The sequence below is a fragment of the Phragmites australis genome, chromosome 19, assembly GCF_958298935.1.
Source record: "Phragmites australis chromosome 19, lpPhrAust1.1, whole genome shotgun sequence".
NCBI classification, from domain to species: Eukaryota; Viridiplantae; Streptophyta; class Magnoliopsida; order Poales; family Poaceae; genus Phragmites; species Phragmites australis.
The window spans coordinates 20065880-20092721 of NC_084939.1; the positions used below are offsets into that span (position 1 = coordinate 20065880).

Below are 26842 nucleotides of genomic sequence, written 5' to 3' on the forward strand. Positions count from 1 at the left end.
GGGTCGGACAATGCCGTTGACGTTAGGCCCACATGTCGAGTTTATGGAGAGAGAAGGGTACATTGGTTGAAGGATAAGTATGGATGGGATATGACTATCTTTGTTTTTCGAGATATATGTCTATTTGGTTAGATATGATAAGTCAATTTTTTTGTTTGGTTAGATTACAAAAGTGGATGGGATAAGAGTAACTAACTAAATTATATCTCATAATTTTAAATAATAATAGTTAATCATACACTAATTAACACACTACCACTTATCAATGCTAATCTTATAGTAATAATTACTAATTAATAACAAAATATGCTAATTACAACTAATCGTACTCTAATCGACGCACCAATAATGAACTAATAAACACACTAACACTTAGCAATCATAATATCATAGTAATAAATACTAATTAGCAATACAACATGCTAATTATCACTAATTATTTTACTAATAATCATAACCATCTACTAAAATGAATGGATCACTCCATCCAACATATTTGAGAAATATTCAAAAAATTGGGTGATTACATCCACCCACCTTCCAACTAAACACCTCAAAAATATAAATAGACATATTTCATTCAATTTCGTCCAACCAACCAAACACATCGTAATACGGGGAACACCGTTTAGGCTGAACAACTGCAGTGAGCGCTACTGCCGAACTTTCTCCCATTCGCCACACCTCACGGCGGAGTAGCTACCGGAGACTCACCGGAGTGGCCTCCCGGCCACCATTCTCCAACGCGTCAACATGGGGAGAAAGAGAGGGGGACATGGAATCTATTTGAGATGAGAATGGAGCGAGAGGCTGAGTGGAGGTGCTTGGCGGTGTGCCGCCATGGTTGCAAAGTGCCCCTGCTCGAGGGGAGCTCTGTGTAGGCGAGGTAGAGTGAGAGAGAGTGTGTGGGAGGGTTTGTAGGAGGTGGAGGGTGCTCACCGTGGTCTTGTTGTGGCAGAAGGGTGGCTAGGGGGAGATTGATGGTGATGGCTCGGCTTGCCTGAGGTGCTTCGGAAGAAGAAGGAGATGGGACGGGAAGGGCAGTGGGGCCTCGGCTGAGGTGAAGGGGTGGAAGCGATGGTGTGGCCGATGCATCTCTGCACCTCTATTTATAGGGCCAAGGGAGGGGAGTCAAGGGCCGGTGAGCATCATGGTGTGTCGGCCTCAGCGTGCGCGTGCTCAATCGAGCAACATGTTCTGCAGTGCGGTGTCAACGAAAGCTAGGAGCAGGGTGGTGCAAGCAAAGGGACAATGCTCATCCGTGGCGTGCACGCGTGGAGCATAAGATGAGAGCAGAGTAAAGCTATCTGAATGGGTCGTGTCTATTGGGCTGGCCGAAGGCATGCCACCATAGGAATGGCACGTCACGAGATGTCGGGCCATGCCTGGGCCAAGTGTGCGGCACGCCATACCGGTACGGCATAATCCAACTTAGACAGGGCTGACACGGGCACAGCCTAAGCATGGGGACGACACACCTCGGCTGCCCGACTGCCCTGCCCTGGCCGCCCAGTTGCCCTTGCTCCACCCCAGCTGTACCACTGCCCAACCGCCCCACCTGCCCCAACCGCTCGGCCACCCCGCCGCCCCATCACCCCACCCTGCGCCACTACCTGGCTACCCCTGCCCAGCATGGCCCACTGTGCCGCAACCATGCCCAGGCCGGCCCAGCATGGCACTGTGCTTCACAGGTCTTGCCATGGCCCGCGCCTCCGACACGTGGGTCAGTACGGCACGACCCGATTAGTTAGCCGAGCCAACCGGGTTGTGCCATGCCGGGCAGCCCATTTGGCCAAGTTTGGAGCGGAGAGAGAGGGGAGAGAGAGAGAGAGAGAGAGAGAGAGAGAGAGAGAGAGATGGGCATTGGTGTGGTGCACCTGTGGGGTGGCTCGGGTTAGTGATGCCGCTGTGCATGGGTCGTCGTTGTTGTGCGCGGTGGCCAAGTGGAGCAGGGAGGTGTTGGTGTGGCGCAGCATGGTCAATGGCATCGATGGAGAAGCATGGTCAGCGCGTGCTCTTGGTGCAACACTTCTGCGCGAGGAAGAAGGTGAGGGAGGCACCGAGCTGAGCTGGGCCAACAGCTGGGGAGAGGGAGTGGGCCAAGGAGGAGAAGATGGATATATGGGCTGGATCAAAAGCAGCCTAGGAAAAAATAGGAGGAGGGAAAATTTTCAATTAGAAATTGGAATTCATGTTTTGCATATGATAGAATTCGGATTTTAGGGATATTACAGGCAACCCCTGATGGTGAGATTGTCCGCTGTTAGCACCTTGTTTTGGATGAGTGTCCAAACAAAGAATTTCCATTTGTTCTCCATTTTTCCTTTCCAAATAAGGTTCACATCTTACTGCCCTTGTTCGAGGCCTCTATACTTATACTTTGAATAGAATCCCATCTGAATACACACACACTAACTCTTATGGGGAAAAAAGGCTTCAAGGAGGCTATTAGTGATATCAGGACATTCTAAGTAGACCTGTTGTAACATGTGAATTTTTGGTCGAATTCCAAAATCAGCGTGGGGTTGCATTGTATCTGATACCTAGTGAGAGGTGGAGACCAAGGTGGCAGTCATGTGTAGGGAAAGAGAAGGCAACGATGTAGGGGAGGGGATTGGCGGTGTGCAAGAAGGGGAGGGGGCGGTGGTGGTACAAAGAATTGAGATTCTCACTTCACGTGAAATTGAAGTCAGGTGACTTTAAACGCGTGTGAGCCGTTCGATCTCAAATGAATGGGCAAGATCTGGTGCTACAATATTGCTTTGAACATCGTTATAGTGTTCAACTGTAAATTATTGTAACACATCTCATATTTTACTGTGTGTCTCTGCCTTCACTTCCGACTATAGAGGATTCGCTTCCCTGTTCAAAACGCAGCCCTTGCTTGTTGGGAACGAGAAGGTGGAGGATGTGTCCATGGTTCGCAGGAGAAATGGAAGCGATGGTGCATCATTTCCCGTGGAACTGGGGGAAGGATGTGTCGGAGAGGTGTAGGCGGCAGTGCGCCATTTCTCCATGGAATGGGGGAAGGTAGCCGTTGGGCAAGACAAGCCAGCGGCAGAGGTGGGGGTTGGCAGCTCGCGAGAAGGAGGGGCGGGATGGTGGCTGAGGACGAGGGCAAATGACAGCCGTGGAGAACGGTGCGCTGCCGTACGTGTAGAGACTGGGGTTCACTCGGACCGATTGGGGCCTGCTAAACAATTCATGGAACAAATTACGTTTGTTCCCATCCGTGCCCTTCTAGTACTTGTGCAAAGTTAACAAGTTTACCCTCCGCTCTCGAGCTCACTGCAAGCATCGAGCCTTTTACCCTCGGCTCTTGAGCTCGCTTCAAGCATCGAGCTTTCCGCGCTTCAAGCATCAAGCTTTTCCACAACAGATCGAGTTCTTCATCGGGGCACAAGTCGAGTTCACTGTAGCCTAAATTGAGCTTCTCTTCACCAGATTGAGACTCCCTGCTCGAATCGAGGTTTGTTACCAGCTGAATCGAGCTTCTATCCCTTGGATGGCCTTGCATTTTAGGAGGGAGGAAAGGGAAGAAAGAGAGGGGGGTGCGTAAAGAAAGGAGGCAACACTACTAGAGAATTGATTTGTACAGACGGTTTTAAAACTCCGAATGAGACGCTTTTTCAACCGTATATGAAAAAATATCTGTACAAATTAGATTTGTACATACGGGTTTTGAACTATCTGTACAAAAAATTTGTATGACGGCTCATAACTGGAACCGTCTGTACAAAGATTTGTACATATGGTTCTAAACTAGAATCGTCTGTACTAATCATAATTTGTATAGACGGTTCCGAGTTAGAACCGTCTATACTGGGACAAAAAATGTTAAAAAATTGCAATAAAAAACCAAATAAAAGACGATTCGGCCAAAAGACAATTGCAAGAAACATCACTGGGAGCAATTCGTTATCCATCACAACCGAAGTGAAAAGCACCGCAAGACAGCAGCTAGAAAATAGCGATAAAGCTTGTCAGCCCTGGGAGCAAAAACACTGCTTCAGGGCAACCAAGTTACACGACCAATCAAGCTATATATGAGCTATGCATTCATATTTAAGTCATGAAGGCTCTCCATGGATGGATTTCCTGCCAGCTGAATCACTTCATACAGCTCCTTGTTCACATCATTGGAGTACGGATGCTCTAGGGCCTTTCTGGCAGAGATACGGTTCGCCAGCTCGTATAGTAGCATTTTCTGTAGCAAGTTAGAATGGGAGTAAGAATGCAATCCTCACAAAAACACCTCTTCTTTTCAGAACACTGCATGATTTACGGCCACTACATGATTCACTACTAACCCCTAGCAGATCGTAGCTGTATTTTGAAACTGGTTTTTCTGTACCTAACTCAACAATTGTGCTTGATGTCACATCACACCAAACTCTATAATGAATAAATTAAGAAAGAAGACAGCCTGCCAAGTTTTGTGGCCCAAGGCAAAACATAAACTATCTTTGAGCTATTGATAAGTATTGCTAAATACTTGGGTGCTAAAACAGAGATCTTCACTGTCTATTTTATAAATCATGATGAAAGGAACAAGAAAAACATGTCAGTATTTTACCTTCCAAGCAATCCAACAATTTCCCATTATGGTATTCCACCTAACAAAGTGCAAAGGAGAACATCTCATCTTTCTGAAATTACTATATTATTCACAAGTTATCGGCTACAGTTCTCTACTTACAAATCTCAAACCAAGATTGTCATTGCCCTGAACAGAAATTGCAACCTCAGTTTGCAATATCTCATACTCTATTATTGTCACCCGCTCTAGGACCTCTGGGGTACTAACAAACCAAACAAACCTGCCAAGATCAAGCAAGAGAATCACCACCACCTGACAGTACGAGGAGCAATTGGCTGATAAGATCAATAGAAGCCCAGCACCAACCTCTCCATCAGATCCAGCCAAATCAGACACAGGTAGCGCATTCACGCAAACACCTAATGCGCATGGTTCAAGAAAAGAAAACAGCAAGCGTGGGTGTGGGGTACCTTGGTGGTCTACTCGGGGATCTTCTCATGGCTCTAGCGGTGGCTGTAGATGAACTTCTTGAGGTCGATGTCCATGTACTCAAAAACGAGGTAGAGAATGGTCTGCCCTTCCTTGATCTGGCCCTGCTTGAGGTCAAGGAGCCACATGATGTGCGGGTCATGCAATAGCAGGGAGACCTCTCGCAATGCAGTGGGGGGCACACCATCGTCGTCCTCAGGGAGTCGCGTCTTCTTCAGCGCCACGATCTAGCCCGTCGCAGAGGAGGGGGAGGAGAAAGGAGGCAAGCGGCTAGGGTTAGAGAAGGTTCTAGGGTGTTGCGTGTAAAGTGCAGGTGTGTGGGGGCGTTGCCTGTAAGGTTGCAGTTGCAAAGTAGGACGCTCCAGTTGTTTCGAACCGTTTGTAGTTGCAAGTGCAAAAGAGGGAGACTCTCATTGTTTGGAGCTGTCTGTGATATTCGTTTATTACAGACAGCTTCAAATACAGGCCGTCTATATTAATATTACAGATGGCTCCAAATACGAGCCTATTTGGAGCCGCCTGTGATATTCGTTTTATTACAAACGGCTTCAAATACGGGACGTCTGTATTAATATTACAGACGGTTCCAAATAGAAACCGTCTGTACTAAAAGCATCACACCACTTACGAATGCGTCTCATTATCATTACAGACTATTTTTTTTTTGGAGCTGTCTGTGATAATATTTGCACAAACGGCTCCACAGTAACCGTCTGAACAAGAACGTTCTACTAAATCATTTCTGTAATAGTACAAGTCAACTAAACAAGGAGAACCTAGCCTTGTTTTGCCAGGCAAGTTTAGGCGAGGTGGGCGAGGATAGGCGGGCAACGTGATGGAACCAAGCACGTTCTATGCCTCCTTTTTTCTTCAATTAATCGATTGGAAGTTTGGTATTGTTAATTTTTAAACTCTTGTTGATCACTCAAGTGAATTGGTTTTGAGAGCATTCTGCCCCTTTTTGGTGACTTTCACTTTCAACCTGATTCACTTTGGTCAAGTCTAAAGTGCATATGTTGAAGTCTTATTGACTCACACACTCATTGCCGCAAATAGTGATGCACATGTACTGGGAGTGTGTCTTTGAAAGGATCCTGGAGAGTGTTTAATGCTGCCACATGAATTCCCTGAGGAAGCCGATGGAATTCGGGGGTCCAACAGAGTCAGGGACGGGCAGGTTCTGCTCGAAATGTATTTGGAGGCAAGGGAGGAGATTGTTTTTTTTTTTTTTGATGGAACAGTAGGATCGGCCCCTACTGGTTATATATTAAAAAAAGATAAAGGAAGGTACATAGATAAATTACAGTCCAAAAATAAAGAAAATAAACAACCCTAAACAATTTATTCTAAAGAAGCAAGCCATTGAAATATATCAACAAGACTTGATCTAGCTCGATGGATAACCAAACGAAACTCTTTTTTGAAGAGAGCCAGAACCCCGTGGACAGACGGCGAAGCCTCATTGAAATCCCAATCATTCCTGATTCTCCAGATACTCCAACACATTAGAGTTATAATTTCCATAGCAAAAGGGACCTTCAAACATTTCCTGAAAGATTTCAGAACCTGGGTGGGCTTAAGTTGCATGTTAACATTCAGATAAATTTTGGACCAACAAAGTCGAGCAAAATTGCAGTATAAGAAGAGATTATTCCTAGTTTCCTCCAGCTGCAGGATGCAGAGGTCGCAAGTGTATGAGGGAAGTTCCATATTTTTCCTTTTTAGAAGTTCTCTTGTATTCAGCCTGTCCTTCAAGAGAAACCAGAAGAAGACTTTGTGCTTCATTTGACAGCAGCTTTTCCAATTCCAATTAAAAATAGGATGAATTTGCCTGTGACCAATAAGAGAACTATAAGCCTTTCTTGAGGAATATTCCGAATTACCCCAGATATACGTCCAAACATCATTGATGTCAACCAAAGTGACCTGAGAGATGAGCAATTGAAGCTCCTGATATTGTTCATACGCCTGGACCGAGAGAGGAAGATGAAAAGCATCCAATCGGCCTTCTAACTGAGCCATCATAAGAAGGGTCAATCTATTATCTTTAACATAAGAGTATAGCTGTGGGAATTGGTGTTGGAGAACACAGCCGCCCAAATATCATCCCAGAAGAGGATAGTGCTTCCATTCCCAACAATTGGCTTTGAAATCCCTTTGTACTGGTCCACTAGTTTAAGAACATCCCTCCACCAAAAGGATACCCTTTTGACATTGGTCTGAATAAAACCCGAAGAGTAATAAGCATTCCAGAGCAGCTGAACCCAAGGCAGGTCAAACTTGTTAAAGAATTTATGCAAATTTTTCATGAGAAGAGCCACATTATGCACTCTGAGATTGATGACCCCCAAGCCCCCTTCCTTCTTTGGTCTACAAACCATTTTCCAAGAGGCCAGAGAAGGCTTCTTACCATATAAATCTGAGCCTCTCCAGAGGCAGTGCTTTCTATATGCATCATTTGTTTAATAACAGCAATAGGAACTTTGAGTGTGCACATATAGAAAGTTGGAAGAGTAGAAAGAACAGAGTTCACCATTTGTAATTTTCCAGCCTGACTGGGGAAAATGGAGGTGTTAATTAGTCTTTTTTCAGCTCTCTTGATAATAGGCATGAATTCTGCAAGTTTAGGCTTAGTGAGACCAAGAGGTAGACCAAGATATGTGAAAGGTAGAGATCCCTTTTGACATTGAAAAGTATTTGCAAGAATGTCTATTTTATAATCTGGCACATTAATTGGAACCATGACAGATTTACTATAATTGACTCTCAGCCCAGCACAGTCTGCAAAGGTATTGAGAAGTGCCTTAAGTAAGAACAGCTGCCTGGGACGAGCTTGCATCACAAGAAGGGTATCATCAGCATACTATACAATTGGAAAATCTTGGTCAGCTGCAATCTGAAGAGGAATGTGAATAAGCCCTTGATCTTTAGCCTTATTGAGAACAGATTGAAGCAGGTCAGCAGCAAGGACAAAAAGAAGGGGGGAGAGAGGATCTCCCTGACGAACACCTCTTTTACAATGAAAAACCTTTCCTACCACTCCATTCAAAAGGACAGCAGAGGTTCCAGAACTCAGAATCTGAGATACCCAAGAAATCCATTTTTGTCCAAAGCCTTTATGTTGGAGAATTTCCAGAATGACCTGATGTTCTACCTTGTCAAAAGCCTTTTCAAAGTCAAGCTTGAGAAGAACTATTTCTCGGGGCGGGGACGCATCCTCCTGTTTCTGACCCAACCATTGCCACCCCTAGAAGCCAGGTAAAGAAGCATGGAAATTAATGAAGTATGCGTGGAGAAAGTGAGAAGACATCAAGTTAAAAGGAAAATGAGGATGCTTGGAGCAGACCAATCCTGATTAGAAGAGAAGAGTATGTAGAAGAACAGTCAACTCGACTAAGTTGCACGGTGGCAGAGTTCATGGCTGGAAGGAGAGTTGACAGGTGGCTTGTAAGGAGGATAGTATCCTTTTATGTGGGCAGATAGGGTAGAAATAGAATAGAGTAAAAGAAGAGATAAAGATTGCAGCAAAACTGCGGATGATTAGACGAGCAGATCAATAACATCAGTAGGCATGGCCGGCAAGTCACAATGGTAGAGCAGCACCAAGACATGATGGAACAACGGCAAACCAACAGGAATATTTCACGTGGTGCGCAATGTGCTGAGGCAGGGTCGCATGGAAGAAGACGGGGCACATTGAACCTATCCATCAATGGTAAACCTAGAAAAATGACTAATTGATCCGAGTAGAGAGGGAAAGAGCTAGGCACCTAACAGCAAGGGAAGTCCTGTTATTGTCAAATTATGATCCGTATTTCTCATAGACAATATCATGGTTAGAAAGGTATTCGCGTTATAGCATTACATTCTTGCATATTCATTTTGGAAACAGTTGAGTTCACTGGGAATACGAAAAAATATGGCTAACATTGTAAAAACAAAATAGGTCTGGCCCGCACAATTGTGCGGGTATATTTGCTAGTTTATTACAGTATCAGGTAATGGAGCTCTGCCCCAGAAAACCTGCAAAAGGCCGGGCTTAACAGATTCATACTGTAATAGCTAGCACTCTAGAGTCAACACAAATAAGTGGGACAATTGTTTACTTGGCACCGCAAAATTTCCTAATCCCTCACACGTCATCCAGTTTAACACTGACGTGCAGTTGTAGACTTGCCTTGCCAGTGGCAGAATCAGAGATTTTGCAGAATGGTAGTGACAAATAGATGTTTCTTAATCTTGTAATAAATGCAAAGCAAAACTAGGATGAAAAGAAGAGCCCAGGTGCGAACATCACCCTGATCTGGTGACTCCTCGAAGTGCAGGCCGGGGCATCCCAGCGTGTCCAGCTCTGTGAGGGATGGAAAGCTGCTTCTACAAAAAGTTGTTGTGACGTCGCGGCATCTCTCCACGTGCAGGTGACTCAGGGAATAACGGCAGCATAGGAGGCCCGACAACGAGGATAACCTGGGGCAGTTGATGATCTTCACCTCCTTGAGCCTAGGGAACAATATTGGTGTGTAGATGCCATCGCCGCAGGGCTCAGCGTCCCAGGATACCAGCCTGGGCATGTCGTCTAACACCATCTTCTCCAGCGACTCGAACGCACCGCTGCCGCAGAACCTATGGTCAATCCTCTCCACAGAGGATAGCTCCTTTATGTTCAGAAGCTCCAGACGAGGGAGCCCGCCCAGGAGAGGCAGGTCCTTCAGCTCCCTGCAGTTCCTGAGATACAAGGACCTCAGGTTCCCCAGAACGCTGGGGTCCGCCAACCAGGTAGGCGACGTCGTCCCAAGGTACCTTGTGATGTGCAGCTTCTCCAGATTGGGATGAGGTTGGAGGCCTTCGATCACGGTCGAGTCCGACGTTTTAGCTTGCTGCTGACTCCGATGCTCCCATTGGAGCTTCAGAACCTTCAAATGTTCCTTCTTATCGAGCTGAGCACTCTGAGCTTCCTGCTTGCCTCCGACGATTTCAAGGCCCTTTATGCTGAGCATCCTGCGGAGAGAGTTGAGCTTCTCCAGCTCCCCCATGCCGTGCCCTTCTTCACTCTTGCCTGCGTGGAATTCAACTGATCCTTGCAGCTTATCCAACCTTCCGATGCCACCCATCTTTGCAATATACTTCAGATACAACGTCTGCAGAAGTAATAACTTGGGGACACGAGCACCAAGGTTGCTGATGGTGTTAGGAAGACCTAGGTACCTCAGATGCTTCAGCTCACCGATGCCCTCCGGCATTTCATCTATGAACGTATCAGAAAAATCCAACACTCTCACACCCTTGAATTTCTTGAGTACGCTGACCAAGGCCGAGGCTGACGACGAAGAGGCATAATCGTCGTTGAAGACTAGCAACGTTCGCAGCTTTTTCAACCCGTCAGGATATCCCTTGAGCTGATCCAGACAGCTGGTGGTGACAGATAAGTGGCGAACTGTGAGAGGGATGGGCGACTTACCATGACTGCCATCAATTGTCAGGTAATATTTTGGACAGACTAGCCGAAGCATCGAATGAATGTGATCGTTGATAACATAGTAACTAACTCCTGATTTATCTTTAACCGTGGCTGCTTCTTGGAACAACGAACGTTGCCGCAGAGCATCAAAATACCCTCTCGCCACGTCCTCCGTGGTCTTCTCGCCGAATTCCGAAGGACCTTGGACAAAACCGAGAGCTATCCACATCATGATCAACTTTTCAGGTTCAAACCTCCATTTCTTTGGGAATATGCTGCAGATCGCGAAGCAACGCTGTAGCTGCGGGGATAGGTCTTGATAGCTCGACAAATGAGCCTTATAAACATTCTTGTGAAGGTCTTTGTTCATGATTTCCCTCCATTTATTTATCCGGTTGCACTTAATCCCTTCGTCCAAGTTTGCTGGGCATATTTTATCTTGCACGTAATCAAGAAGACATTCAAACATATAGCCTACCGTAATTATTATCTCTAAAATGGATATTTCCCAAAAAACCAATGCATACATGTAAGTAATATAAGATTCTGAGATGATTCACAGGAAGGATCAAAGGGAAGAGTTTTTAACAATTTATTATATGTTGGAGGTGGTGAGTGGTGACAATAGAGGTCTTCGTCAAGCACAAGTGGCTATGCAGTTATAGATTGCAAGCTTCATAATACTTTATAGTTTTACTTTGTTTCCTCCCTGTGTGATGTTAGCTACTTATATCAGGAATTTGTAATAATCAAATGTTAGCTATATATGTCTCAGGATTCAAAAAGCCAGATGATTATCTATTTTCTTAAAAAAAAAAAAGCAATCTAAGATAAAAAGTGGATAGAAAACTACACTTATTTTGCATTGGAATGTGAACAAGACAATTAAGAAAAATATGACCAACAATTGTGGATGGAGGGGGAGTACCTTTCAACGTGAAGCCGACTTCTTCAGCTGCTAACGGGGAGCCATGTAACTTGCCAACATTGCAGTCAAGCACTTCCTGCAGCTCCCGAGGCAATTGAGCATGTTCATCCCCAAATGCTGTCTTCTTGAGCAGCATCATGGATGAATGGTTATCGATCCCATTCAGGACGATGTGTGCACCTGCACCCAGTGTTGTCGCGCAAATCTCAGCCCGGCTTGTCATTAGAATCCTACTCCCTCGTCCTCCATGCTGCTTGAATGGGGCCAACACCGTGTCCCATGTCTTCCATCTGCCGAGCTCACTGGCCGCCGCCGATTCGTCGTTGCATACGTCGTCTAGGACAAGCAGGTACCTCCTGGCTGATTTTACCATCAGTGTAAGCGCCAGCTGAAGGCAAGTGACATTCATTTCGCCAACAGGACCAAGGCGAAAAGCAGACTTCCAGATCTCCCTTAGGAGCTCAGTTTCGGTGAACTTGCCGTAGACGCATACCCATATGCAGAGGTCGAACTTGGCTCTAACGATTTTTTGGTCGTGGAAAGCCCGCCGAGCAAGCGCCGTCTTCCCCGTCCCAGCATGGCCGATGATGGCAACAACTCCAGCATCACCACCACTGAGTCTGGACAACAGATCTGTATACTCCTTGTCGTACCCGAAAATCTTATCCTTTATTGGCAGCGGACCCGTGATGAGCCTTGGGATGGGACGTACGCCGCTCTGTGAAGCCTGGAGGAGATCTCGCGAGCTCTCACGAAGCTCATCTAGCCGGCCTAGCAGTTCCTCCAGCTCTTTCCGCGACTCCCTGCTGCCAATCTTTTGCTTCCCGCGATTCTCAAGATTCCTCAGATTTGCCTCGAGAATCTCGTACTGGAACCTGTCCAGGAGCTCCTCCGCATCGTGAATGGCATCCTTGATTCTCCACAGACGGCCGATCCTGGCTCGGTCGTTGACGAAGCCCGCGCTGGCTGCACCCACGACGTCATTGATTTCCTCCAAAGCTACAGCCAGATCTAAAAGCTTCTTCTGGAAGCCCCTGGACCATTTGTACCTTTTCACCACGTCGGAGCGTGCCCAATCCATGAGCTCCTTGATGTTGGGCGCCACGAACCACCCGACCACTGCAACCACAATAGCTGCTTCTGCCATGGCGGCGCTCGGAAGTACTCCTCCAACTCACCTGCCAATTCAAGTTGTACAACTGACTGAACGTTGCAGAAGATGATGGTTATCAAGATCTAGCTGGGTCTGCTGGGAAGGACCCAGGAACGAGCCAGATGCCCAGATCCAGCTAGGATACATGATGATACGAAGTGATCCACTGGAAAGTCAACGAAGCTACGTAATCACCCGTCCGGCCTCTGAGTTCAGAAGAGCAAGATGCAGGCAGCGCGGCATGGCAGCGTGATCTGCTGCTACTCGTTGTCCATGGATGATCTGGGGTCACCCAACCTAACTCAACCACTGCTGTATATAGCATGTGATCTAGCTGGCAAGTCAGACGATTCTGTTGAAACATAAGTGAATTACTTATTAATTAAATAAAAAAATTATAGTTGACTCATATTTTCATATTTGAGGTCTAAGAAAGCCTTCGCATGAGAGAATATTAAAATAAATTATATATTTTTTCTCACCAACTTAGGTTTTAAATGAATTTATTAGTACATACAGCTCAATGCGCTGATACAGTCAAGATCTCGCCTTCCCCCGCTAGCTAGTCAAAAACCGCATGTGAGTGCTAGCCAGTGGAAGCACGACCAGCGTAGAGATCGCTTACCTGTCATCAAGACTTGGAGAGGAACCCAAAGGTTGTTGGCGCGAGTAGACAAAATTGAGTGACATGTACCTGCGGCTGACAGAATAATTAATTAACTATGGCCCATTTTATATTTCCTCCTTCATCTTTTGCTATATATTCTCTCCTGGCACAAAATTAAACATAATTTTTTAGACAAAGTTAGACAAACTCTTAAAACTTTGACTATCAATAGCTTTTAATATATTTGTTTTGGAGATTTGAAAATCATGTGTGTGGATTATTAGCCTTTTGTTATATCACAACTCAAAGTTACGCTTAGGAGACCAATCATATCATGTCTTGTTCAAAACGTTAAGTATTTGCGACGATTGGGAGTACTAGTTAGATGTCTGTGATGCGTTGCTATGGTTTCAAGGAAAATATGACACTCAAATACATTGTGACGTTACTGCGTTGTTTGGCTTAAGTTTCAAATGCTATCGCTGGCTTAATTAGCTTGCGCCGTGCCATCGGTTCCGCCTAGGCCTTCGTCATGCTTTTCACAGCTATGCTTGGCCAATGTTTGCACCCTTGGCGTCATCTCCGTACGTACGTTTCTAGCTTATACCATCACGAGGATGTTTGGGATTATATGAAAATATGCTACGTTCTTATGCTATAGACAACTCCACCACGGTGGAATATGTTATATGCAGATGCAAGCTATTCAGGATCTTTTTCATCTGCCCATGTCAATCCAGGCATTTGAGCATTTTCAGCAGCTTGTGCTTCTCATCCAGGGCACTGATTTTCCAGAACTTCACATGATGTCCGGTCAAACATATGGGGAAACAATTAGTGTCTTCTCTTCAGCAAATTAAAAAGCCTACAAAAGGATGATAGGCCGGTCAAATGTCCACGCTGCCATAAGCTGGATATTGCAGTCCTCATGTCAAACGGAAGCATAAAGTCTCTTTCTGGTTGCATGCGAACGACAGAGTGAACACTAGAGGGATGTTGCGAAGGAAGAACATGGTGCTGCAATCATACGATTGTGTGCTCTGTCAAGGACAGCATCAGGAGTCGCGCGCTGGAACATCCTTATGACTTTGCACAAGCCTGCTGGTCCTCTGTTGGCGTTCACGTGCCTGATCAACAGACACCTCTAGCAGCTCTGGAACTAAGAGAACAAGTTGAAATGTGACTTGATTTGATTTTGATGAATTATTGATAATGTTGATCTTGAGTTGAACTTGTTTGCGTGTGATTTTGTTTTTGGCTAATCCAAGTTGGTGTTGGAGTTTCGGTCTCGGGTCCAAGGAAATTGACCTCACTGGAATATCCGGTGTGAGAAAATATTTTCTCACCGGATAGTCCAGTGTTGAGATAGATTGTGCATCGGACAAATTTTTGGTTGGCGGCAAAATTTGAAAGGTGCACCGGATATTCCAGTGATGGGCTCAGTACAGTGCCAGACTATTTTATGTAGAGAAGTCTTGGTGCTAGATTTGAAATACCTCACCGGATGATCCGGTGTCACTTGGTGTACAGACCGGACAATTCGTCGGACTAATTTTTGAAGAGAGGTTGCAAAAGGCGAGTCTGGTGGTGTTGAAGGCACCAGATGGTCCTATGTTGGACTGTGAACACGCCAGACAAGGCACTGTACTATTTCCTGCAGAGAGGGTGCTTGAAATATCTTTGTGGCAAAAGGACAGTAATAGACACAGGTATGACCACTACTCTCACTATGATATTGTTTGACGAAATTTTGTGGCAACACAAAGTTCATGGTCAATGTACATATGCATAGTTCAAATTACAAAGTAGTAGCTATGGCTCTACGCGCGCCCATGGGCACAACCCGCTAGTTTACCTTTGAAGGACCAGAACAATGACTAGAGGGGGGTTGTGAATATGAGCCTTTAAAAATTCTTCAATATGAATAAGGTCTATGTTCAATTCGAACCTAACGTATCTCAAGAACGAATTATAACTAAGCGCAACACCATGTACAGTGGAAACAACACGAAAGTGTGCTCACAGCGAACAGCGAAAGTTCTCGACCAGTACTGATGAACAGTACTCCTACTAGTAATGATGAATAGTACTCCGATCAGTACTTATGACCAGCAACTCCGACCATTACTAACGAACAATACTTCGACCATTAATGATGAGCAGTAACTCCGATCGGTACTGATGACCAGGAAATACGACCAGTACTGATGAACAGTAACTCCGACCAGTACTGATGACCATTGCTTCGACCAGATGAACAGTACACCGAGCAACAGGAAAGTCTGAAAAGATCTGGTTGCTAAAAATACTGTTCACGGATGATCAGGATAAAAACCGGAAGTTCCGAACTGATAGCAGAACTGAAAAACAGTAGCTCATAACTTAAAATCTAAACTAAAAAACTAACCAAATATGGTCCAAATCCAGCAGAATTTTAGCCAAAGCTTCTCACATACATGGTGAATCTTTATCCAAAAGATCTCAACAAAGGGATCAAGAATTCACCCTCAATTTTGTAGATTTGACTAAAATCACATGAAGAGGAAAATTTTAGAGAAAAACAACTAAAATATACTCGTGTGAGGAAATCATTTTCGAATCACTCTAGATGTTCTCACACATGTCCTAGCAACCTTTTGCCCCAACAAAATCACTCGAAATCACTGCCAAAAGCGAAGAGTGAAAAATCAACAAAATCTTCAAGAACAAGAGATTAAAAGGAGAGAGATCAACATCATCAGAAATTTACTAAACAACTGATGAATAAAAATAAGAATATACCAAGATTCATAGATACATAGCTTGAAAGCCATCCTTTATCATCTCATTTTTGATAAAATTAAGTTTAAAGCTATGAACCTTAACTTCTCTCTTTGAAAATCTAACCACTACTCTCACTATGATACTGTTTGACTAAATTTTATGGCAACACAGAGTTCATGGCCAATGTACATATGCATAGCTCAAATTACAAAGTAGTAGCTATGGCTCGCAACCCACTAGTTTACCTTTTTCATTAGTGACTAGCTAGATTCCTTAATGTGACAAAAGAAAAAAAAATTGTTGCCACAGCATCAACTGTTAGTTCGAGAACAATCACGTGACTCGGTTATTGAATCAAAGTTTGGTCATATTCTTGTATATTCAAACGAGGATCATAGAGAACTCCCCTGCAGACACAGAATGAGACAAATAACGCATTCAGATTCACCAGCTTTAGCAATACGCCGATACGCTAAGACGAGCTACCGTACGAACGGCACCACGCGCCACGCCTTGGCTGACCTGCGCTGCGCCTGCGCCGCTGACCGGCCTCGGCGTGCGCAGCTCGCAAGGTCTGACTCCGGAAAGAGTATTGCATGGTATAGATACGACAACGGAGGCTGCGTGAGATGTTCAAGAACCTCCCGTAACGATGCCCGGAGAAATTCAACATCGGAGGCTGCCTTGCCTTGCGGCGAGACGTACGCGGCGTGTGACAGCTCATGCAAAGTCTTCTCGTCCGCCTCGAGAAAGGAGATCGGTCGATGCATCCAAGTTCGGACGACGTGTCGCCGATGGCGCGCTAACGCGATTCATCTCGTGTTCGAGGGTCAGTGTAGTAGTGCGACTGCGCGTGTACTCTTTCTGATACGCAATGCAGTTAGTCCATTTTGCTGTGGAACAAAAGGAATTATTCCTCGCGACACCGACAGTTACGGAAATAAGAGATAAGGCCTCCTATGACAGTTGGAGATATGGTCCTCAACTTGGTTGGATAGGAGAGCTTGAATGTCCTCAATGGTACATCCACTATATCCTCCAATTGCAGCAGAATGGATTGCGTCGGGACTGTATATGTCGCTATCGTCTCTCATGTCCTTGCCCTTCATCTTCTTTCTTGATTGATTTTTGTATATTAACTTGTTCTACACGCAGGTCGGCAACACGGTCACTGTTTTCTCTTCTCGAAATGGGGTACCCTTTTTTCCTTGACAACGGAACGGAAAACATGCAAGTCGGCATGCAATAGTCAGTGTTATAAGGAGATTTTTTCCACTATATATTGGACTTTGCACTTGATCCTCTTGTGGGTTGTTTTAGAGGTCCTTTTCGCCGCCGTGGACGTGAGGTGCAACGACTCAAATATGTAGGAAAAAACGAATAATCCTTTATATTGAGTCATAACACTATTCCATTTCTTTTCTCCATGGTGAATTCATCAAGTAACATTATTGCAGTGAAGATTCTGTGAAATTGACTCGGTTTTGTATGTTCGGAGTTTCAGTACTCGGCTTTTTAGTATGAGAACCTTTACAGTACACCATGATACTAGATGATAGAGAGTATCATTGTTGTGATCCAACCGTCCATTTTAGTAAGTATTATTGTAATTATCTTGATACCCTTAGGGGTAATTACGTCATTGACTGACCGGACTTCGGACCTTCGCCACCCATCATCGACCGACCGACGGAGGGTGGAAACCCTAATAAATGAAATGAACAGAATAAGTGAAAGCTTATCCGAAGAATAAACTAACATTTTGATCTTCCCTAATTAAACATATAATTTACAAGTTTATCATAGTTTTTTTTCCAATCCTACCCTTATGATAACCATGATACTCTTTAATGATACCTCTGATACTGATGAGCGATAGAGTATCATTGGACCAATCTAAACCACCGGATGAAGAAAATAGACAGTATGCACTCATTTAGGTGTACTGTAAAGGTCCTCTTTTAGTATAGCACAAGGAATTCATTCCATCACAAAGTCTGTGCCACACAATTTCTGTTCCTTTTTACAAAGAGTAAATTTCAAAAACTACAACTATTTTGATATATACCGTAAAAAACTACAAATTTTGGTGTTTATTTCAAAAACATACAACTCTTTTAACACATGTTTAAAAAATTATAACTTTCTCACCGTGAGTTCACCTGTCATCCTACATGGCACGTAATAGAAGGATTAATCGTGAGTCAAACTGTCACGGTGAGAAAGTTATAGTTGTTTACAATATGTGTCAAAAGTTGTTTACAATATATGTCAAGATACTTGTAAGTTTTTGAAATAAGCAATAAAAATTGTAGGTTTTTGTAATATATATTAAAATAGTTGTAGATTTTTGAAATTTCTCTTTTGACTAGAAAGATTAATGACGTGACTTGTTAGTTCGCTGCTGGCTTCCGTGCCGACGACCAGAAACACCAAAACGCGTATAAATATGCCTCCTTGCCTCTCCATCGATGTGTGCACGGCACTGCTTGCCCAGTTGCTTCGGGACACAATCGGAAACCATCTCGGTCAGCCATGACGAACGGCTACCTGTTCCGGGAGTACATCGGCGCGCAGTTCACCGGCGTCCAGTTCTCCGACGTGCCGATCAACGCCATGCTAAGTTTCCACTTCATCCTCGCCTTCGCCATCGACTACACGCCGGTGAACCAGCAGCCCACGCCGGCGCCGACCAACGGCGTGTTCAGCCCGTTCTGGGACACGGGCAACCTGTCCCCCGCCGCCGTGGCCGCCATCAAGAAGGCGCACCCGAACGTCGCCGTCATGGCGGGGCTCGGCGGCGACAGCGTGCAGGACATCACCAAGGCCGTCTTCACCCCCAAGTCCATCGACTCGTGGGTGTCCAACGCCGTGACATCGCTCACGAGCATCATCAACACCTACGGGCTCGACGGCGTGGACGTCGACTACGAGCACTTCGCCGACGGCACCGACGTGAATACGTTCGTCGAGTGCATCGGCCGCCTCCTGACGCAGCTCAAGGCGAAGATGCCGTACATAACCACCTCCATCGCACCGTTCGAGGACCCGGTGATCCAGAAGTACTACCAACCGCTGTGGCGCAAGTACTCCGGCGTGATCGACTACGTCAACTTCCAGTTCTACGGCTACGGCGACAACACCGACGTGGCCATATATGTCAAGTTCTACGACCAGCAGGCGGCGAAACTACCCTGGCAGCAAGGTCCTCGCCAGCTTCAAGACCGGCAACACGACCGGCCTGATCTCGCCGGACCTCGGCATCAGCGCGGCCAAGGAGCTGCAGCGGCAGAACAAGCTGCCGGGGCTCTTCATCTGGTCGGCGGACAGCTCCAAGCAGAGCAGCTACGGCTTCAAGTACGAGACCCAGGGGCAGCAGATCATTGCCAACCATTGATCTTTGATCGGATGGTGGCTAGTATGTTATGGAATGGATGGACTTAATAAATAAGGAATAAGCACGTCGCTACGTGTACTGTCGTATGAGTAAAGCGACATAAGCAATCCGTATGTAGTTGTATTTCAAAGCCTAAATTGTATGGAGCAATTTGTATGCTAATCAAGCCTAAGGTTGACACATTACATGGAGTGAAATTGGCATTTCACTACATATTTTCATGCTGTTTGATATGTCATCTAATAACCAAATGAGCGTAGGAAACTTAAATCATGTTCATTTCATGGCCCGTTTGGAAAGCGGGAATTTTCTAGATTCCTGTAGGAATTGAATCGAAACTTGTGAAATTAATGCCAAAAAAGAAAACCAGTGAAATTCTTGCATTTCGAACAGATGGACATAGGAATAGGAACAATCAAGATATAAGAGTGCTTACAATTTATAATTTACTTTTTCATCAATCCACTAGCGGGAATGTGTAAGGGCATCTTGAATAATCCAAGTCAGCTAGCTATAATGAAGGGCATATCAGATTTTTGCTTATGTGGAGAAGAGAATAAATGAAGAGAGAAAATCTAGCTACTAATTAGTAGTCAGTCTATAATGCTCTCCAAGACGTATATAAACTTTAATACACTATTACATATAGACTCTAATTAAATTTAAAAATTATGTTATAGCTAGTCCATTAGAGAGACAGCCTATTACATTAGACATGGAGTACTCTTTTAGCTAGTACTCCCTCCGTCCCAGTATACAGGACATATTATTATTTTTTGTCGTTGTCCTGCTATAATACGCCCCTTCAATATGGGCTGCTTTGTGCCTAGATTGCTCCATCCACCTGTAGGTTTATTTGGCAGAGCTCTCAGAACAACTTGTAGATTGGATTTTGTGTAAGTGATTATCTGAAATAAACTTAGATGTTGAGAACTGAAAAAAGTAACTTCTCCTAATTCGTTTCTCATACATAATCATTTTCTTCGTAAAATTTACTCTAAAATTATTTTTAACCATATAATTACTTTCCTTAAGAATTTATTTCCTACGTAGAATTTGAATCAGAAAAAATGTATCAAACAGACCTGTGAGCTGTCACTCCTTTATTTCAAGCGCTCGTCGAGTGGAGGCCACAGCCCGTCTGTTTCCCATGCAGACAGGAGTACTACTCAAGTCAAACACACAAACAGTTCGAGATAAGGGCTTCATGGCGCGCGCCCAACGACACGCTTCGAGCGACGATTCCTGGCACCGCATGCATGCGGCGATCGTGTGTTTAATTAGGGGTATATCAGGAAGAAACTCCCTCGCGCGCCCTCTCCCTGGTCTCGGTGAAAATTTTTGTGCGCCCTGTATACTACTGGGACAGAGGGAGTAGTAGATTGTATTATTAGAGATGCTCTAAGTAGGTTGAATGGGCCAACTCCAACCCACCGATCAATCCAAATCATTTGGTTTGTAAACTAATAAGGCCCTTATAAGGCTAAATAGAAAAAGTATTTGTTAACAGAAATTACTGAGAATATAGTCATCTGAACGTTTTGTGTTTATTAGCAGTCAAAGTCTCTAAAAATTGCATGCACGCATATTTGAAGGTCATCTATCTGAGAACGGAGTGAGTAGTCCACACCGGCCATACACATGGGAATAGCGTTCAGATGCACCAAACAGTTATTACGTTACAGATTTGCTGCCTACATTACATGCACCTGCCGCACTTCCATGTAAAACCTTTCTAATGCTTGCAGTTGCATTTGACTCTGATTCACAAAGTAAAGTACTACGCGTGTGTGCGACACAATGGTCAGTACTCTCAGCCGTTGATTCCGTGACTGAGAGATTGCGCACTGCAAATCTTGCGCCCCGCGGTCGGCAGGGGAAGATGGCGGCGCACGCCCGGCCGGCAATGGCCAGATCTGAACTCAGAGGCAGCTCGGCGGGCTGACGACTCCGGATGCCGACCCATCGGCGTTCTTGCAGAAGGACTGCGCCGGCTTGCCCTGGTACGTCAGGTTGACGTCCTTGAGCCTGATCCCCGTGCACGGGTTGCTGCCGCTGCAGTCGAACCGCACCGCTATCGGCGTCGCCGACGTTCCCTCGATGCCCGTGTATTCCACGTCGCTGATCTTCACCCCTGAACTCTGATCGACGAGAAACAACAACAACGAAACGTTGAGCAACTCGCAATTGTCACCGTGCCATGCATGCATGCAATCGAGTTTCTTTTACATACCTGGCCGGGGCAGTTGACGTTGCCGGGGCAGTAGTTCTGGTCGACGACGATGGGGTTCTGCACGCCGCGCATCGTGACGCGCGCGAACGACACGCCGGCGACGTACCCGTTGTTGGGCTTCCCCCACGTCTTGATCCGTAGGCCGTTCTGCGTGCCCGTCAGCGCCGCCCCCTGCACCGTCACGTTCCGCACCCCGGCCTCGCCGGCCTCCCCGCCCAGGCTCCCGATGCTGATGCCGTGCCCCGGGCCGCACCTGATGTTCCTGATGAGCACGTCGGAGGTGCCGGGCCCCAGTGAGACGCAGTCGTCGCCGGTGCCGACGGTCGCGCTGAGGATGCGCACGCCGCGCGACAGCTGCACGTGGACGCCGTCGGTGTTGGGGCTGTCGGCCGGCGCGACGATCCTGATGCCCTGCAGCGTCACGCCGGTGGAGTCGAAGATGGACATGTGGACGTTCTTGCTGTTGAGCAGCGTCAGCCGCTTGACGCTCACGTTCTTGGATTGGCTGATGTCCAGCGTCTGCATCGATTGCAATGAAACATTATAATCAACCACAATTTTCACATGGCAATGAACCGGCGTGCAAATCAACGAATAGCAGTCACATTCCATTTTATTACATTTACTGATGAACTAGCAGGTGTGGATCACTAACCGTGGTGCCGGGCGGGCATCGCCGGCCGGCCGTCTTGCACGCCCAGAAGGCCTGCCCCTGCCCATCCAGCGTCCCGCCGCGGATCTTCAGGCCGTGGGCGTAGTGGAACATGATCCACGACGTGTTGTCCACGGCGGCCGGTGCGAGCACGGTGCCATCGACGGCCACGACCACGCCGGCGGTGCTCCGGCACGGTCCCTTGAAGTAGGCCTGGCTGACCAGGTACGTGCCCGCTGGCACGCGCATCACCGGCGCCGAACTACCCGTGTCGTTGCACGCCGAGGCCCACGCGGCGAGGAACGCCTTCGCAGAGTCGGCCTGGCCGCCGGGCCGCGCGCCGTAGTCCACCACGTTGTACTCCTCCGCCGCCGCCGTCATCACGAGGGACGCCACCACGAGCGCAAGAATGCTAAGAGCGCCCATCCGTAGCTTTGTTGTAGCTAGCTTACCTATGACGACTGGAGAAAGAATACGGCGGATTTTAATTTGATTTGCTACGGTATTTATGGTAACGGAATCTTGCGTTGCAGGTTAATCAAGATCGATCACGATTGGCGGCGTCGTGAATTAAGGAGGAAGGGATCATGGATCGTGTTGGGTTTCGGCGAGACTCTGCGGTGATCGGCCATGTTCGTTGCCTCGGAACGAGCAGATTGCAGCTGAAGGTCAGGTCCGTACAATCAACGACTTAAAGCGCGCCGTACAGCTTCACGTACAAGCTAGCCAGCAATACTCGATCTATCCTGGGACAAGGTAAACAAATACACGTTCATGGTAAGTAAACAAACACACGTTCATTTTATTTATATATTTTTTAAAAAATTGCAAATATATTCATCTGTTTAAAAAAATTACTTATCTAGACTACTGTAGTGCGTTCCAACGGACAATATGTTTTAAAATAAAAATATTATGTTATAATGCTCTCAAAATTTAAAATACTATAGAAATAATTATAAAAAATTATTTAGTATAGAAGATACTATCATCTAGCCTTCTAAAAATTTTCAACTCAAACAATTACTTGTGCAATGAGAAAAAAAAAAAGACAAACTTCAGGATCCTGAAGTTTGTCTTTTTTTTCTAAGTTATATTTTTGTCGAAACTTTTTTTTTAGAGCTAGATGATATCATTCTCTACATCAAGAAAATTATTCAAAAATGTTATAGCTATTTCTATAGTGTTTTGAATTTGAAGAATATTAGTACGTAATATTTTTTATTTTTAAACTTGTCGTCCATTGGAAGAGCGATCACAGATGGCCCAACGGGCGACATGAGTCTAGATTTATAATTTTTAAAACAGACATATATTTTTTGTAATTTTTAATTTTAAAAATATAAAAATAAAAAGTTCCCCAATGTGAAGTGTCTTGACCAAACTACCCCTCTCCTCTGAAGTTTTGACACTCTATCCAGTCCACGGTCCACCCCACAAGCCGAAACCTCGAATCACGCCGCCACCCCATCCGACCACGCCCTACACACCACTCCGTGGCTACCGCTCGCCTCACTACTGGAATCTACAGCGGCCTAGGACGGCAGGTTCCACGTTGATCGTGGCAAATGGCCATGAACCGAGCCGGTAGGCTCGGCTCGGCGACGACCTAGTTGTCAGGAATCTCACATTATAGAGATCGAACTGACAAGAACGAACGATAAACGCCCAAATCTAGATCGAATTTGGGGATTATTTTGGTGGATTGGATGAAGAACAAACCTTCTAGAAGCTAATAGAACTACAGAGGTAACTATGAGAAGGTTTGTCTTGCGTTTTCCACTACAGCCAACCTGTAGTAACCCAAGTTCCAGCTGTTCGTTTACCGCCAACCACTCTCATTAACCGTTTAACTCAAGTTTAATGAAAATACATGATCGCAAATAGTAAAGGTTCACAGAACATTAAAGTAAGCCTTTATGGCCATTAGATCCAACGTGGACGGCTCCTGATTAGAATAAGTTGTCCGTTTAAACGATCAAGTGAAGTCAGCACTTGCTTATTCCCCTTGCGCCATCTTCACCCTTGGCTCTGACTTATGCAATTCTAACTCTGAACCCAGGGAGTTTGACAATTCCCCCGGCTTGAGAGAGTCCTTATCCTCAAGGCTTGAAGTCAGTAAAGGATGCCATGATAAACTTGACATCTTCCCAGGTAGCTTCAGATTCGGCCATGCCATTCCAGTGAACCAACCATTTACCCACAACATCACCATTTCGAGGTATTATCCTTCTGCTCAGAATCTTTACTGGTTCAGTCTTGATTTTTCCCTCCTGAGTCACCATTGGCGAACCAGGTAGAGGCACTGCTTTAGCACCCAAATGCCTCTTAAGATGGCTAATATGGAATAAATGATGAATCCTAGCTTGTTTTTGCAGTTGTAATTTGTATGCCACTTGTCCAATTTTTTGCAATATTTTGAAATGTCCATAATACTTAGCTCTTAACTTCAATGATCCCCTCAAACCAAATGTGTTTTGTCTGTAAGGCTGCATCTTCAAATACACCATATCACCCACTTCCAAGACCCTCTCTATCCTCTTTTTATCTGCAAAATGTTTCATCCTTTCTTGAGCCTTGGACAGATTAATCTTCACTTGTTGCAGCATATTCTCCTTCTCTTCAATTGTCACCCTTCCTTCTTCTGAGACATTGCATGGTATGGACAATTCACTTATCTATGATGGATGATACCCATATAAAACTTGGAAGGGAGTAATCTTCAAAAAAGTGTGATAGCTTGTGTTATACCACCATTATGCCATTGTAAGACAAGTGATCCATTCTTTAGGTTTCTGAAAAACCATGCTCCTCAAGTAAGCTTCCAAGCATTGGTTAACCCTATTGGTTTGGCCATCGCTTTGTGGATGATAGGTTGTGCTAAATCTGAGAGAAACCTTTAATGCCTTAAATATTTCTTGAAACAACCCGCTGGTAAAAATTCTGTCCCTGTCAGTGACAATAGCAATTGGCATGCCATGTAGCTTGAAAATGTTGTCCATAAAAACTTGAACCACTTGCTAAACAGTATAAGGATGTGATAAAGCTAGGAAATGGGCATATTTTGTAAATCTATCCACAATCACCAAGATAACATCCTTACCCTTGGATTTTGGTAGCCCTTCAATAAAGTCCATAGATATGTGGGTCCATGCCATTTCTAGAATCTCTAATGGATTAAGCAGGCCAGGGATGTGCAAGTTCTCAGATTTTGTAATCTGACAAATTGGGCATTTTGAAATCAATTCCTTGACAGCCAGCTTCAACTTAGGCCAATAGAACAACTTATTGAGTCTATGATGAGTAACCCTCCTGCCAGAATGACCTCCAAAGGTAGACTCATGAAAAGTCCTCAAGAGTGTATGTTTGATATTATTACCATTTTCTACATAGATTCTTCCTTTGTATCTTATCAGTCCAGCTCTCATGGAGAATTTGTCCAGAATTATCCCTGATTGCTACAAGCTTTCTATGATCCTTTGACTAGTTTCATCACCCACATAGCTGCCCTTTATATCTTCAACCCGCTCAGGCAAGACAACAGTAATGTCTAGACAAGTAGGAGTAGAACTGTTATCAACATCTTTTCTTGATAAGGCATTAGCAACCCTATTTTCTTTCCCTTCCCTATATTCTACCTTGTAGTCATATTTCATCAACTTCAATAGCAACTTGTGTTGAATTCCTTCTATCAGTGTTTGTGTTGTGATATATTTTAAACTCTCTTGATCTGTCCTAATGATGACAGTATTGCCTAGGATGTAATGTCTTCACTTCTTGAGCATTCCAATATTGCCATAGCCTCCTTTTCATAGATTAATTTGGCAGTTGCTTGTGGGCCTAAAGTTTTACTAAAATAGGTAATAGGTTGCCTTGCTTGCATCAGAACTCTACCTAAGCTTGTCCCACTTTCATCTGTCTCAAAATGAAAGGTTGACTAAAATTGGGTAAAGCTAAGACTGGGCAAGATGTCATTGTTCTTTTCAGCTGTTCAAACACTTGAGTGTGCTGATCCTTCCATACAAATAAATCCTTCTTCAGTAAATCAAAGAGTGGCCTGCACAGATTTCCATGTCCTTTAACAAATCTTCTGTAATACCCAGTTAGTCCTAAGAAATCCCTCAATTTAGTAATTGTGTCAGGTAATGGCCAATTCATGATATCTTGTATCTTAGTTGGGTCAGTGGATACACCCTCTCCACTAATAATATGTCCCAAATATTCCACTTCTGAGTTGGCAAAGGTGCATTTGCTTCTTTTTGCAAAAAGTTAGTGTTTCTTTAAATTCTCCAACACACATCTCAATTGTTTCTGGTGTTCTTCAAGGCTCTTGTTGTACACAAGTATATCATCAAAGAATACTAAGACAAACTTTCACAATTGATTAGCAAAAATAGAGTTCATCAAGCTCTGAAAAGTAGCAAGAGCATTAATAAGGCCAAAAGGCATCACAATATACTCATAATGACCCAAATGGGTTCTAAAAGCGGTCTTTAATATATCTTCTTCCTCCATTCTTATCTGATTATATCCTGACCTTAAATCAATCTTAGAAAAAAGGGGCAATTTGTTGGGTACCATCGCAAAAATCACAACTGGGCCCACATGTCATCCTCACACAT

At 44.9% G+C, this 26842-nt stretch overlaps 2 protein-coding genes and 1 pseudogene across 3 annotated transcripts; 1 reads left to right on the forward strand and 2 right to left on the reverse strand.

The window, feature by feature from the left end:
- Positions 1 to 8960: 8960 nt before the first annotated feature.
- LOC133899970 (putative disease resistance protein RGA3) lies at positions 8961 to 12855 on the reverse strand. 2 transcript variants are annotated; one of them, XM_062341019.1, is made up of 3 exons: positions 12764 to 12855; positions 11416 to 12593; positions 8961 to 10925 (listed from the first exon to the last, which is right to left on the reverse strand). In XM_062341019.1, exons 2-3 carry the CDS (start codon positions 12560 to 12562, stop codon positions 9223 to 9225), a joined length of 2850 nt encoding a protein of 949 aa, XP_062197003.1. In that variant the 5' UTR covers positions 12563 to 12593; positions 12764 to 12855; the 3' UTR covers positions 8961 to 9222. The 2 variants fall into 2 exon arrangements, with proteins under 2 accessions (XP_062197003.1, XP_062197004.1); XM_062341020.1 differs by having other exon boundaries at positions 11416 to 12855.
- A 5378-nt stretch (positions 12856 to 18233) lies between these two features.
- LOC133900472 (chitinase 2-like) lies at positions 18234 to 19458 on the forward strand (annotated as a pseudogene).
- A 1505-nt stretch (positions 19459 to 20963) lies between these two features.
- Positions 20964 to 22666, reverse strand: LOC133899882 (polygalacturonase-like). The gene is made up of 3 exons (XM_062340914.1): positions 22224 to 22666; positions 21569 to 22087; positions 20964 to 21476 (listed from the first exon to the last, which is right to left on the reverse strand). Exons 1-3 carry the CDS (start codon positions 22644 to 22646, stop codon positions 21258 to 21260), a joined length of 1161 nt encoding a protein of 386 aa, XP_062196898.1. The 5' UTR covers positions 22647 to 22666; the 3' UTR covers positions 20964 to 21257.
- Positions 22667 to 26842: the final 4176 nt, after the last annotated feature.

What these genes read in the sequence shown, in the direction of transcription:
- LOC133899970 (XM_062341019.1), bottom strand. Translation starts at nt 12,562, where the DNA reads ATGGCAGAAGCAGCTATTGTGGTTGCAGTGGTCGGGTGGTTCGTGGCG. An exon ending in AGTCGGCTTCACGTTGAAAG is followed by an intron (nt 10,926 to 11,415) that starts GTACTCCCCCTC and finishes ATTACGTGCAAG; the next exon opens with ATAAAATATGCCCAGCAAAC.
- LOC133899882 (XM_062340914.1), bottom strand. Translation starts at nt 22,646, where the DNA reads ATGGGCGCTCTTAGCATTCTTGCGCTCGTGGTGGCGTCCCTCGTGATG. An exon ending in GATGCCCGCCCGGCACCACG is followed by an intron (nt 22,088 to 22,223) that starts GTTAGTGATCCA and finishes CAATCGATGCAG; the next exon opens with ACGCTGGACATCAGCCAATC. An exon ending in ACGTCAACTGCCCCGGCCAG is followed by an intron (nt 21,477 to 21,568) that starts GTATGTAAAAGA and finishes CTCGTCGATCAG; the next exon opens with AGTTCAGGGGTGAAGATCAG.